Source organism: Mus pahari, chromosome 7 (genome assembly GCF_900095145.1).
Source record: "Mus pahari chromosome 7, PAHARI_EIJ_v1.1, whole genome shotgun sequence".
In the NCBI taxonomy this organism is placed as follows: Eukaryota; Metazoa; Chordata; class Mammalia; order Rodentia; family Muridae; genus Mus; species Mus pahari.
In genome coordinates, this window is record NC_034596.1 from 81,236,594 (window position 1) to 81,251,834 (window position 15,241).

The 15,241-nt window shown below is 48.0% G+C and overlaps 1 protein-coding gene across 1 annotated transcript in view; it reads left to right on the forward strand.

Annotated features, from left to right (window-relative positions):
• The first annotated feature begins 1,546 nt into the window (after positions 1 to 1,546).
• Ift43 (intraflagellar transport 43) overlaps positions 1,547 to 15,241 on the forward strand; it is a 78,066-nt gene continuing 64,371 nt past the window's right edge. The window contains exons 1-2 of the mRNA XM_021202437.1: positions 1,547 to 1,620; positions 4,492 to 4,584. Of these exons, the coding sequence (XP_021058096.1) occupies positions 1,567 to 1,620; positions 4,492 to 4,584 (147 nt within the window). The 5' untranslated portion in view covers positions 1,547 to 1,566. The remainder of the gene's footprint in view (positions 1,621 to 4,491; positions 4,585 to 15,241) is intronic.

Genomic DNA, 15,241 nt, shown 5'->3' on the forward strand with positions numbered 1-15,241 from the left:
CCAAGTCGGGGTAGAAGTGGGCGGGAGTTTACAAGAAGTTGAAAAATCCAAACATTAATCCCTTCTTGGCAGCTGGTGCCAAGGAAGAAGGAACAAGGGAAGAGTTGGTGCCTATATCGAAGCTGGCTTAGATTTTTGGCAGTGGTTGTCCCATCTGATTAAAATCTAACAAACTATTCTCACCGAGAAACCAGTAAGGATCTCAGAAGAAATCGCCAAAGGTCGTTCCAGGAGAGGAAACTGAGGTCCAGCAAGGCTGGGCTGAGAAAGCAGTTCCTCCAACTCACAGGCTGGTGTTGTTGGGCATGAGAAGGTCTGGTCTTGGGAAGAGGGAGACTGAAACCTTGAGTTGAGTGTCACTTGCTAGATACTTCAGCAATGTTTGTCATTAAGCTTTAGGGACAGCCCTTCCAATGATTTTTTTTAAACTGTGGTGATCCACATTCCATTTCCGTGGGTCCCAGTGACCAGTGTCAAGAATTGGCCAGGGATGTTGCTGATTACCCCCCCCCCCAGGCTGGGAATCCATGGGCGATCTCCTTCTGCAGGCTTGGGAGGAGGGTTGACAATCACTCCTTGCTGGAAGCCACTGCAGTAACACATGGTTTTTCCAAAGGCTGGTCTGACATCTAGGACTGGAGTTATTTACTTCAAGCTATCTGTCTTGCTGAGTAGAGGAGTCATTGCTACCCATTTTGTGGGATTGTCCAGATTAAGTAAGAATCCCAATACCATACCTTCTTTTCTACTTGTTTTGAAAAGGAGTCTTACTATGTTGCCAAAACTGGAGTCCAGTTCCTAGGCATAGCAATCCACTGGCTTCGTCCTTCTAAGGAGCAAGCTGGGGTTATGGCGCCGTCACCATGCTTGGCTAGGTCTATACTTCTGAAAGTGATTAGTACTTGAGAATTGGATTCTTTAATCTGGCCTCTATATAAACTTTGTTTTCAAACAGAGTTTCATGTAATCTAGCCTAACGTTCCAAGTTTCACTATATAGCTGAGAACGATATTGAACTAAAAATTTCCTGCCTCTAACCTCCCAAGTGTTGGAATTACAGGCATACGTTACCGTGTGTGACAGCTTTCAATAAACTTCTTGAAGGCAGAAATCACAGACACATCTTTTTTGCAAGTCATTGTAAATTTTGTAAACTATTTATTACATTAATGCTTATCTGTCAAATGGAAATAACACTGCACATCTATCCTTGAACAGTAACTCTGAAGACCTGTGTACATTGTGAATGTGAGGGCTCAGAATAACCACCGGAGAGCATTGCTTAACTCACAAATGTGTTTAATCAGAGTTACAAATGTAGGCAGTCCCCAGGGCTAACCTCTCTGGAGCAACCTTAGAGGATCTTGCTATCTGGCGATTTGTTTTGTTTTCTCCGAAGCCAAGCAAAGTTGGTGTAGGAAAGATCTGGTTTCAACTGGAAGGTGACACACAGGACCTAGGATCTGTGAGGCGGACTCTTTAAATACTGGGATGGAAGGGCGGGGTCGTTGTTAGGGACGCGGCGGAGACGCCGGTTTCCAGGAAGTGACATCAGCGGCCGCGGCGATGGACGATTTACTGGACCTGGGCGAGGAGAGACGTCGCAGCTCGGCCACCTCCGTGAGGAGCGATGCTGGGGGCTGGGGTCCGGTTAGGCGGGCGGGACAAATGGCCCGGCTCTCTGAGAAGCCCGGAGTCTGGACAAATCCGAGCCCAACTGCCCGAGTGCGAATCCCACCTTAACGGAGCGTCTGCCCCCGCCCCGACCACGCCCGTTTCCTGGAGCGTTCTCCCGGGAAGTCTAATCCCGGAAGTTCTGAAAAGCCGGGAAGAGAGCTGGCTGGAGATGTCCTTTCCTCATGCTCTCTGTAATCTCTGCTCCCCCAGGATTGAAAATCAGTACTCCAGTTGTGTGTGTGTGTGTGTGTGTGTGTGTGTGTGTGGCGGAGGGGAGGGAGTAACTAGGTAACAGGATTGTAGATGGACCAGAATGCACCATGCTAGTAGACTGTTGCTGTGCAGATGAAATGGGAATTCGTGGAAAGTGTTTGCCTCTGTTCCTGACCTTCGCTGTTGCTTCCTCCCAGCTTATGACCGGTGTCCAGCCAGTAGACAGAACTTGATTAAAGACCTACATTCAGTGTTTTCTTATTGCCACAGTCCCCACCAGGCCTCGATAGCCTTTAGAGTTGAGATCACCGAAGGATTGGGCCACCTGGCAAATCCTTAGTTTCTGATGTAAAATCTCAGGTGTTTTGAAGGGCCTTGATACTATCTTATACCCTCCAAGGTGTTAGAGAGGCACCCGTTGGAGGGAGATAAAAGGGGCAGACGCTAATTGGTTGCGAATGGAGCAGAGTTTTAAAGAAGCCAAGGACATTAAGCCACCAGGTCTTTCTGACACATGAACCTTTTTGGTACCCGGGATGTGAATGTGGTGACTTTTTTCATTCTTTCCACAGATATGTAGCGAGCCCTACTGTGTATCAGGTGCTGTTCTAGGCATTGGAGAGAGAGAAAGCATAGAAAAGACATCTGAACAGACCATCAGATAGCACAGAACACATCAGATAGATAGATAGATGATAGATAGACAGATAATAGATAGATAGATAGATAAGAACACACAGAACACATCAGATAGATAGATAGATAGATAGAGAACACACAGAACACATCAGATAGATAGATAGATAGATGAAAGATAGATAGACAATAGATAGATAGATAGATAAGAACACACAGAACACATCAGATAGATAGATAGATAGATAGATGAAAGATAGATAGACAATAGATAGTTAGATAGATAAGAACACACAGAGCACGTCAGATAGATAGCACAGAACAGACCTTTGCCCTAGTCGAGGGGAGAAGGACAATAAAAAGACTGCCCTTAAAAAGACGTGATCTCAGATTTTCTGTGCTGTCGATGTACAGCATCTTCAGATAGTCTTAAACTTTAACGGCTGTTGGAGAAGTTGCTTGCCAACAGCATTCACACACAGGAGCATTAATTTTGTTTAGGGTAACTACTGTAGGATCAGGTACTTGGGTAAACAGGAGGGTGTATCTCTCCCCCCCCTCTTTCTTTCTTTCTTTCTTTCTTTCTTTCTTTCTTTCTTTCTTTCTTTCTTTCTCTCTCTCTCTCTTTCTTTCTGATTTATTTATTTATTTTATGTATCTGAGTATACTGTAGCTGTCTTCATACTCACCAGAAGAGGGTCCCATTACAGATGGTTGTGAGCCACCATGTGATTGCTGGGATTTGAACTCAGGACCTCTGGAAGAGCAGTCAGTGCCCTTAACGGCTGAGCCATCTCTCCAGCCCAAGAGGGTCCCTTTCTAGAGAAAGAAATGAGCTGTATTATCAGAAAACTTGTTCCCATCACTCTTGAAAAGATTTGCATCGTAACTTGAAAGGTTGATGATTGAAATTGGATGCCCAGATCTGCTTTAGTGGTTTTTGTTTGTTTGTTTGTTTAACGTGGGGCTCCTAAAAACCTGTCCCCCTTCTTAGAGCACTTAGCATCTAGTTTTCAGCGGGGTGTCATGGGACATGAGATGAACACAGAATTTTAATCGGAACAAAGACTTTGTTTGTGACTTAATCACTTTCCTGGGCCTTAGTTTCCTTTTTTTTTTTTTTTTTTTTTTTTTTTTTTTATAAAATGGCATTGGTTTCAGTCTTTGTCCATGCCATCTTGAGACCAGAACACAGCCACGATAGATAGGGACACCTGATGGTGCGAGGCTGATGCTGGTTTTGTTAAGTAAATGGTCGCCCAGCCACTTTTCAGCACCCACTAGTGTGCCTCAGAATCTTCTTTTGTTCTGGGGAATGTTGGAGACAGAGCCCCTACCCACTTGGGGGGCCTAGGGACACCTGCACACGTTTCATCTGTTGCCTCAGAACCCCGAGAGGTGCTTGCTCTTAGCGTCCAAAGGTGCTGTCTCAGCATTCCTGTGGTGGGGCTCCCTCCATGCCTGTAGATGTGCATCTAACCAGCAGAGCTAGAGGATTATTCAACTGTCATAGAATGGAGGGATCCTCTCTCAACGCCTGCCTGTTAGTGGTCTCAGGTCCTGCGTAGGAATGTGGGAGGCTTTACCACCTGCTCGGAGCTATATGGCTTGAGGTCCCTGCCCAGGCTAGCTGCATTTCTAACCGTGTGTCAGGGACGGAACAGTGACTTTGTTTTTGCTGTATCTGTGGCTGTTGAAAATCTCATGATCAATAGCCTGTATGTTTCCTATTTTACCAAATAGAACTGAGTTGGGCACTTTCTCCTAAGGGTTTAGAGAATTCTCTATGAATATATCCATGTGGCATTCATATATATATGATATATATATTCATATAACATATATATGTTACTCAGATTCTGTTCTCTGCCACGCCACAAGACCCCAGTCCTGGCTTACTGTGTGTCGTACCCAGAGGGCCTCAGATGACACTGGGTCAGCCCTACTCTCCATCTCTCCTTCCAGGGGGCCAAGATGGGACGCCGGGCTCATCAGGAGTCAACTCAGGCTGAGAATTACTTCAACAGCAAGAATTCTTCACTGACTCAGACTGGAGAGGTGAGTGCTGCCGAGACAGGAAACAGGAAGTCATGGACAAATGCTCTTTAGGAATAAATGAGCCTTTAATGAGCAGGGTTGTGGTATCTCTATTTGTTTGGAATGCCAGCCTCTCCATGTGTCTTGATTTGGAAGTTCCCCTTGAGGACATTTGTCCTCCTGGGAACATCTTTTCTTTGAGACCATGCTGGCTTCTGGACATTTTTTTCTCTCATATTCATAGTGTAAATTTAAAAAAAAAATTTTTTTTTTTAAAGACAGGGTCTCAAGTAGAAATCCAGGAACAGTACTCTTTACTATCGGGGTTCACTCAGCCCGCTTCCTTTGTTCAGTCTTTGCCTTTCCAGAGTCTCCCTGACCTCCATATGCTGTCTTCCTAGGGCTGCCGCCTCCTGCTTTTGCAGCACCCACCTGCCTTAGGGCAGGCCAGGGTATTTATTTGCTGACTGTTAGTCTTCCAGGTCTCTTTGCTCCACTAGAAGTGAGTCACCAGACATTAGGAAAGCCAGCTTCTTGGCAGCTAACTCAGCAGTTCAGAGTGGCTGAGAAAGTGGGTGCTGAGAAGCCTGACAGACCATGCGGGTGCACATAAAACAGACACACTTTACTCATGGGTCCCATAAGTGCATCAGAAACGAGGTCACGGTTTCCTAAAGCTCTTTATGTGGCCCTGTCCCCTTGTCTTGCGTTTTCCTTCTTGCTGTAGAAGAACGGGCATGAAGAGTTATTATTGTGACCTCAATGCCAGCACTTAAAACCTGGCAGCTGACCCGTCCCTCATCAGCAGGAAGACCCTTGGTCGGGAAGGTATTGGGCCTACAGGTCACTTGACCATGGTAAAGGGATAACTGGCACCTTGTCAGAGCTCACTGATGCTGGAAGGATACAGATGAGCATGGCCTGATTGTCTAAGAAATGCTGACAGTCTATGTGTGTGGGTGTGCGTGGTGTGCGTGTGTACGTGTGCATGTGGTGCACAACTATTGCTGACTCTGGTTCTCAGCGTTTTTTTTCTGAGAGGTCCCCCCTGGAAACAGGGTGCGCAGCAGGATTATGGGATGTCACACTCCCCTTCCTCTGTCAATGAGGCTTGAAGCCACCCGGGCAGCCTCCCTTAGGACCAGATACTCACCAGGTTGTGTGAGACTTTTTAGCTGTTTCTTTCTAAAATTAGATCCGGGACTTGTGCCCATTCACACCCGGTTCTGAGCACACTGCTTGGCGTGTTTATTTTTATCTCCTCGATAGCTTTATTCAGTGGATATCCCTAAAAATGTAAGCGTGGTACCTGGGAACTGTCAAGCTGCTGTTACTGTTGAGTAGGAATTAGTTTTGAATAAATAGTTATTTTAATGTGAGGCAGCGGAATTGGGATGGGGAAGCGGGGAGATACAGGGCTTGCCACTGGCTCTTCTAATTGCTTGGATCCTAAATCCGCTAATCTCCGGAATCCTCCATTTCGTCATTTTTCAAATGGTGACCGTGGTACCATTAGATGAATGTGAGGATCAAGTGAGCTCTGCGTTTAAGCACTCTGGTAAACTAAAAGGCCCTCCCTGAATGATGCTCCCGTTCATTCAGCACGTTAGGGCTGGATGAGTCTTAGCTCTCTGCCGTTCCTGTTGAAGGGGTGCAGTGGGGTGGCCCCCTGTGGTGGCACACACTGCCATCCAGGCCTTGGCTTCTTCCACCATGGGTCCTGGGGATTGAACTCAGGTCCCCAGGCCTGTAGTGCAAGCACTTTATCCATGGAGGCTCCTTGCTAATGCTGTAGTTACACTTAAACGTTAAAAAACAAAAATCGGTTAATAGTTATAAAATTTAAAAAAAAAATTAAAAAAAAAATAGTTATAAAATTGAGAAACCTGATATAAAAACTGGGATTTGGGGTTTCCCTGGAAAATCAGAAGCTCTTCCCAGTGAGACCAGTGGGCTGGCATTTCCGTGTGGCAGGAATTGGCCAGCGAACTCATGCTGACTTTTTACAGGTGCCTAGGCCTGTCCAGTTCATTGCCATTTGTCTGCCTGTCTTTCTGTAGTGCTGGGGATGGAGCCCAGGGCTTCGCATGTGTTAGACGAGTGCTTTACCCCTGAGCAATACCCCAGCTCTTTCTCTTTCTCTCTCTCTTTCTATAAAATGACCTCACTAACTTGCCCAGGATGACCTTGAACTTGCCATCCTCTTGCTTTAGCCTCTGAACAGCTAGAATTATAGGCATGTGCTCCTCTTTCAGCGCCTGTGTCCACCGCTGCTTCCTCCTCCTCCTCCTCCTCCTCCTCCTCCTTCTCCTCTTCCTCCTCCCTTTCATTTGGCATAGCCCTGACTGTCTTGGAACTCACTCTGTAGACCAGGCTGGCCTGGAACTCAGAGATCTGACTGCTTCTGCCTCCTGAATACTGGGGTTAAGGGAGTGTGCCACCACGCCCTGACACTTCTTACTTTTTTCTTGTTTTTCGAGACAGTTTTGCTTTGAAGCTCAGGTTGGCCTCAGACTTCATGGCCTTTCTGTCTCAGCCTCTTGAGTGCTGGAATTGCAGGCGTGTGCCTCTGTGCCTGGCCACATCTCCCTTTAATGCCCTCGCAGACTTTCTTGGTCTGCATGGTGCCCACTTCCTCCTGAGTTTCGAGCTTGTATTATTTGAGGATGAGTTCCAGGCATCCCTCTGCATCTGTTAGCGCTGAGTTTGGCTACATACAACTGTGTTCTCTTCTAGCCTGACTTTTGAAGAGTTTAGTGGAGGACTGAGGGCTGGACTGAGGGGATGTGGTCCCTGGGCGCTGTCCTGTACCATCCCAGTTTCCTGCTGTGCTGTGGGAAGCTGTGGCTTTAGTTCTCACAGTTTCCAGGGGTTAGATCTGCATTCTAGGCAGGAAGAGTCCAGGGCCAATCCCCTGGATGTCCCCTTTTGATCAGGAAACAGTAGCCAGAGGACTCAGGGAGTATATGACTAGCTGCATTTTATTGGTCAGCACACAGTTTTACAACCATCCTAGCTATCATGAGAGTTTTTTGTTTTTTTTTTTTAACTTTAGTTTTTGGTTTCTACACAGGGTTTCTCTGTGTAGGTCTGACTGTCCTGGAAACTCAATCTGTAGACCAGGCTATCCTTGAACTCGCAAAGATCTACCTGCCTCTGATTTCTGAGTGCTGGGATTAAAGGCATTCACTGCCACTGCCTGGCTCCCGAGCGCTTTTGATACAGTCAGAATTGGATGTTATAGCGATCATTCTGAGCACTGGGGGAGTTTTTATCTGGGATGTTGGTGTTTCTTGGTGAGTAGGAACAAATGGCTGAGGAGCAGTCTATTTCCAGCTAACCTGATGGTGCTGGGAGCCAACTCAGCCAGAAGGATGCTCACCATGAATATTAGTTACTTTACTGTTGTTGCGATAAAATTTGATGACCAAAGCAACTTATGGAGGAAGGGTTTATTTAGGGCTTATAGATTCAGAGGCACAGGCTGGAGCAGCAGCTGAGTTCATATTTAAAAAAAAAAAAAAAGAAGATTTTTTTGAGATCATAATTACATAATTTGCTCCCTCCCTTTCTCTCTCCAGACTCTTCCACATATGCCCTGCACCCTCCCAAGGGTCTCACATCCTGAGGAGGTTAAAAAAAAGGGGAGAGAGATGACTTGAATCTTTTGCAGCCTCAAAGCCCACCTCCCGTGACACAGCTCCTGATTCTTCCCAAACATTCCACCTACTGAGCACCAGGTACTCACACATAAGAATCTGTGGTGGCCTTTCATTTTCAGACCACCACATGTGTGAGCATGAGGAGATCTGTGTTAGATGCCCTGTACCCACACAAAAGCCTGGCTCAGTGGTGTTGTAACCCCAGCACTAGAAGATGGAGACAGGAGGGTCCCTAGGACTTAACTGGTAATCAGTGAGCCAACCAGTGAGCTCAGGGTTCAGTGAGCGATCCTGTCTCCAAAACTAAGGTAGGAAGCAGGTCAGGAACTACACCTGACGTCAACATTTGGTCCCCACTAACATGTAGAGACAGATACAGACGCAGACATACAGATGGGAGATGTTGATGCAAAGTAACTTGATGTTAAAAGTTTAGCTGGATATTGGTGGTGACATACATGCCTTTATTCCCAGGATTTAGGAGGCAGAGGCAGTCAGATCTCAGAACGTTCGAAGCCAGCCTGGCCTACAGAGTGAGTTCCAGGACAGCCAGGACTACACAGAGAAACCCTGTCTCAAAAAACTAAACCAAAAAAAAAAAAAAATAGAATTTATACAAATTTTTAAATAGACTGGGATAAGAAAGGAAAGAGTTCTATTTTTGGCTAACTCCCTTACCCACATTCCTCTCCCACTCCTTACAGTTGTGTGGGGCTGCATGAACACTGTCCTGTGTCCCAGTGCGCCTAAGTGGGTTGCCCGGTGAACTCCCCCCCCCCCCGGCCGTCATCTCCCTGTCAGTTTGGTCACTACTTAGGGGCTTCTTCCCTGCCCCTAAGTACACATGGCTCCACCCAGGCGCTGGAAGCCAGGCCCACACCGAGAGAGGAAGACAGGTCTTTTGGTTTAACCTGGTCATTCTTAAGATTACAGAGAACACACAACTGCCTGGTTTTCCCGAGTGAGTAGAAAGTGGCGCTCCCCTGGCATTTTACTGGCATGGAGTCCTTTAGGATTGTGCCATGTTTTCTCTGTCTGTCTGTCTGTCTGTCCATCCGTCTGTCTGACTGACTGACTCTGTATGTGATGTATGGACTTGTTCACGTGAGCCTGTGCGTGCTGTAGGTTGATGCCGATCAGCTGTCTTCCCTGATCACTCTCCGTCTTGTGTTTCGGGACATGGTCTCTTGCTGAACTCTTGCTGGGTCTCATCAAGTCAGTCAGGCTGCCTGGCCAATAAGCCCCAGGAATCTGCAGGTCTCCCCTCACCTCTTCACCCCTCTGAGGTTTACTGATGTGAGCCACGTCACTGACTTGTGTGTGGGTGCTGTGCTGGGGATTGAACATGGTCCTCACACCTGTGTGGCAGGCACGCACTTCACCAAGCTAGCTGTTGCCTGAGCCCCAAAACTCGTGCCTGCTTTTGAAGGGCCGTCGTGAAGATCAAATTGGGCGATGCAAGCATAGTAGGTAATGTAGCACCTAGCAATGGATCCTCCAAGAAATGCGGCGCCCTGAGCAGGCTCAGGACCATCGTGGGGGGGCGGGGAGGAAGAGAGAGAAAGAGACTGGTCACAAGTCAGACCTGGATCAGGTGTGTAGTTAGTTTAGTAAGCAAATCAACTTGTCAGAAGTTTAGATTAGGGGAGGGTTTTGCTGGAGGCCCTATGATTCTACAGTGTGTCTGAGCAAAAGCAGCCGTGGGAGCTAGAAGTGGGTGTCTCTCCCCAACAAGCCATTCTTCTGATTCAAATGGCTCTTATGTAACTCCTTTGAGAAAAGCCATGGGCCCTGTTATACTGAGTTTGGGCAAAAGTAGTCTTTAGCAAATAAAAAATAAAAAATACCCCCCCCCAAAAAAACCCAACACCCCCCAAACCACTCCAAGGCTGGTGTAGCCACGGGTATGTGCCTCTCCCATGCTTATATAAGTGGCTTTTTCTTTATTTTGTAGATAGAGATCAGAGCCTCTATGGAAACAGTTGCTACCTGTCTGCTAAGTCTGTGCAGCAACCTGTAAAGCCTCAAGGGACTCTTAAAGGAGGTGTCATCACCTCAGGACAGAAGCCGGTAACTCCTCCAGAGCCTGTAGCCAGCTCCCCTGAGCCCTCTCCTACCTGCCCTCCAGGCAGACCTCCCTGTGGAGAAGGGGCTTTAGGAGAGAGCCGAGAGGCCAGGGGTGGGGGGAGCCGTCTGCAGAGCCCTCCTTTGATTGGTCCAGCTGTGGGGAGCAGGGTTGGAATCCCAGCTGTTCCTTTTCTCCCCCCCCCCCCCATTCCCTTGCTATTTCTCCTGAGGACACAGAGCTCCAAGTTAGCCAGAATCTTGCCCAGGAATCCGAGAAATGCTGCTGGACTCATGTTCCCAAATTAGGCCAATTTCCTCATCCATAGCCACCTCCCTCAGCCAGCGCTCCCGTGGCTCTTTGCATTACGTCCCTTGCCCTCTGCCTGTTCCCTGACTGGTCTGCCAGCAGGGTAGTTATTTTCAGCCCAATAGGGTTATCTACTGACCCTTTTTGGTGACATTTTTCTCCTTTCTCACAAAAATAACTCTCATGATTGGCCACATTTTTCAGCCTTTTTCGTAGCCTCTTGTCCAATCAGCTGGGCGGAATGACGCCTCTAATAACGTTGCCAAACAGGGATGCAGGGAATCTGATGTGGAGCTGTTCACAAGGAATGTGTTCTCCACACTTCATATTTATGTCATGCTTTGGATGCCTGGGCTTCGGCTGTCCCTCAGGGTGGGCAGATGCGCATCCCTGACCCATTCCCGAGCCTGGCTGCCATGTGGGCGGGGATGTCATGTCAGGGGAAAGCTCACGGTTCAGAATCAGTGTCTCCATCCCTGGCTCCGCGTTGGTTCAGAGCCTTCTGGCTGCCGTGGGACATCGCACTGTCTTCCTGGCTTCGTCCGTGGGCCATGATGGAGCTGGATGCTCAGCAAACACTTTAACATCCTCGTCCTCATCTGTGTAAAGGCAGAAGTACACACCAGAGCTTATCCAGTGTGCAGTAAATCACCTTTTGTCATTGTCTGTCTGCAAAGGTGAGGACTGTCCTCTTGCCTCTGACCCCAGCTCCGCCATTTGCTATGTGTGTCTCTGTACAAGTGACTTGACCACACTCAGGCTGCTTCCTCGTCTGCTGAGTGGAGACAGTGGTGGCACTCATCTCCCAGCGCCCTGGGTCAGCCAGGAGACAGCACAGAGCCTGACACATGCAGCTACTACTGACCTTGATCTGTCATGAGGATTGGAGCCTGCTATCACTTTTTCATAAATTTGCAGTTCTGGTCAAGAGTCAGAAGGGTTCATATTTCACAGAAGTAACTGATCCTTAGGGCAGTCTCCCCAAAACAAATAAACAAAGCAAAGCAAAACAAAAGAACATTTGGATGGGAGCTCTGTGGGGAGAGTCTGTCACTGGAGACCCATCTTGTCTCCTTCATGAGCACGCCTGACCAAACTATTGGCCAGTTCTTTTCTAGTACTTGTCTACTTTACAGAGAATGATCCTCAGTTGTTGACACATCCTTTAGTAGTTCTGAGGGCATGAGGAGGAAGCAAGGACGGCAGGAGTGACCTTGGCGATTCTGGGGGGGCCTTGGATAAAAACTAACATTCATTCATTCATTCACCAATGAAGCTTGATTGCAAACTTTCTTTGTGTGCATGCCAGGTCTTGTATATTCATGGTCACCATCTTCCAGAACCTTGGTTGGGAGCCTGCAGAGAAGTCGTGACAGATGGAAGTAGTAGAGAGAGAGAGAGAGGAACAGACAGACAGACAGAGACACGGGGCAGGAGAGAGGGAAGGACCAGCTGTGAGCCTAAGTCTCGGGGGCACTCAGAAAGACTCCAGGAGGAAGCCCAGTTTGAGCTGAGATTCAGTTAACACCAGAAGAGAAGGGAAGACTTCTCTTGGAAAGTGATGGGTGTTCTGGAGGCAGGGACAGACTGTGCCAAGTTGGACCTGAGCTGGGGGTCACCAGGGCCTTTAGATTTGAAGCTCGCCCCCTTCCTGGTACACTTTCTCCCCATACGTGTGTCAGAAACCTCTGAGGTGGGCCCAGGAGCCTCACACTGCTGTAACACAGGTTTGGCTCCTGTAGGAGTAAGTGGACTGCTGGCTCATGTTCCGAAATCTTTTTTTGGTTGGTGAGGATTTTCTTGGTAATGATGCTTGTGTTGTAATGGGAGCCGACTTCTGTTCAGGCAGGGATTCCAAAGCAGGCTCCTCGGAAGCCTTGGCTCCAAATAGCATTCTGTGAGGCAAACAGAATGGAAGTAGAGAAATGGTTTGAGCCACTGCAGTGTCACCTTGGTCCTGTGGGAGTAGTGGGAGTAGCCTTGTAATGGTTCTTCCCCATCCTTCCTGTGTGTGCTCAAACTCCTGAGGTTCAGCTAGGTTTGTCCCCATCAGATGCATATTACTTCACATTCAGAAGCCTTTGATGGGGCTCAAGGAGCAGATCCAAATGTGCATCACCCCAGGTTCCATCCCAGCACCTCAGAAAAAAGTTTTCTTTTAATAGATACCCATTGTTTTCAGAAGATTTATAAAAAAAAATTCTAACTGGGTGTTCGTGCCTAAAGTCCCAGTACTCAGGAGGCTGAGGCAGGAGGATTGCTTTAGGTTTGAGGTCAGCCTGTTCTACATAGGGTGTTCCACACTAGTCAGGGGTACATAGTAAGACCCTTTGGTGTGCATGCGTGTGTTTGTGTGTGTGTGTGTGTGTGTGTGTGTGTACTCGCACATATGTTACACTTGACCACCTGAGGATGGTCTTTATGCAGCTCCAGCCTCCCCTCAGGTAGCTGTCACCTGTCGCAGGAGCCAAACTCTTCCTTTTTACTTCTGTGATCCTTCCCCCAGATGCTGTCATTCCATAGAACAAAGTAGTCAGCATTCCTCTTTGCATGTGTGCGCACAGGTACAGGTATATGCCTGTTCCCATGCAGAGGCCAAAGGAAGGTGTCAAGTGGCGTCCTTAGCTCTCTACGCCTTTTCCCCTTGAGATAAGGTCTCTCATTGAAACCAAAACTTACTTTGATTGGGCTGCCTTGCCAGTGAGCTCCCAGGTCTGCCTGTCTCTGTCCCCAACACTAGGCCACAGCCATGCCTGGCTTTGAATGCATGGTTGCTGGAGATTCAAACCCAGGCCCCCTGGCTTGTACAGCAGGTAGTCTTACCAACTGAGCTATTATCTCCCTAGTGCTATACCCTACTCTTTGCTGGTCTGACCATTAGTCAATTCTTTGGGTTCAAGTTGAATATTGGCTCTTAAAAAAATACTGCCCCGTGTAAGCTGGTCTCCTCATCACAGAATTGTGATGTTCTTTGACTTTTCCCTCTTCCAGTGTGTATCTAATGTGTGTAATTCTTTAGGCCTGTTCTCCCACCAGTGTAAACTCCAGATGTTTCTGCTCTGCTCCCTCTGGCCTTGGAGCTAGTGCTTGCTGCTCTCTCTTGCTAGTTCTGCTTAAAGGAACAGAGAAGCAGCACAGGAAGGCTGCGTGTTCTGTAGAGGTTGCCAGTCTGAGGTACCTGCAGGGTGCCCAGGATGCTTCGCCGTGTGGTGCTTTGGTGTGCCAAGCTCTGGGCTGGTGTCGTCAACTTTCAGGTGGCGAGTGGAAGTTGCGATCTCACTCAGTAAGAGAGGTCGTAGGCTCAGAAGGCAAGCCGAGGGACAGGCAGAAGCCGGGATGTACCCACAGTGAAGGAACACATAGGTAAGCCTAAGTCTATAAAAAGTTGTTGAGTGACGAGATAGGAGAGAGGAAAAGCAGGTGTCTGGGGTGTGTGCAAGCCAAGGGAAGCAAGAGTGTTAAAAACGAGGAAGGGGCCAGCCACGTGCTGTACCCCCAAAGAGGCCAGGAAGGCAGTTTACTGGATGTGCCGTACCACCAAAGAGGCTAGGAAGGCGGTTTACTGGACCCAGCAATTGGTCTTGCTACAGATTCTGGGGAGGGGGCTGTCAGAGGGCTGTGTGCCTGGATAAAACCCCATGGTAAGTCGGTTCAACGGGAGCATGCTGGGAGAATCCAGCATGGAGATTCTGACGTGTGTACATTCCCCACCAAGTGAGAAGCCGCCTTAGCCCACTGGCATCTCTCAGTTGGTTTCTTCCCTGGTTTTCCTCCCGTCTCCCCAGTTTCTCTCATTCTGGTGCCCCTTTTTAGATTGCCTTTTTAACCAATGGTTAAGGAGAATCTCTCATGCTGCCCCCCACCCCGTGTGTGTGTGTGTGTGTGTGTGTGTGTGTGTGTGTGTGTGTGTGTTTTGTGGGTGGGGACAGTGGTATGTGCGTCACAGCATGCCTGTAGAGATCAGAAGGTAACCTGTGGGAGGCAGTTCTCTGCTTCTACCATATGGATCCTCGACCGCAAACTCAGTCAAATCTTCAGGCTCTGTAGTTTCTCTAACTCACTGAGCCATTTTGCTGAGCCATATATGTATATACATCTATCATATGTAAGTATATGAATATATGAGATATTTTAAAATAGATTTCTAAGTAGAATTTTATTCATTCATCTTACATTTAATATGCACCTTCCATGACAAAAACTATCACGCTAACATATTCTAGCTGAGAACCACACGCTTAGACAGTGATGAGGCTGTGGAAATTACAGCAGAACCCAGCTCACAGAGGCAGCACGGCCTCCTGGAAGTTAGTACAGGCCTCGGAAAGGAGGGTCTGCACAGAAGTGAATGAATGAGTAGGACTCTGCAGATGTGGGAGGAGCAGAAGGCCACATGGGGAACACTGTTGTGTGTTTGAACACAGGCTGTCTCAGCCTTTCTATTGCTGTGATGAAACACCACCACCAAACAAACAAACAAACACCACCACCAACCAACCAACCAAACAAACAAACAAAAAACCAAGTTGAGCCGGGCATGGTGGTGCACGCCTTTAATCCCAGCACTCAGGAGGCAGAGGCAGGCGGATTTCTGAGTTCAAGGCCAGCCTGGTCTACAGAGTGAGTTCCAGGACAGCCAGGG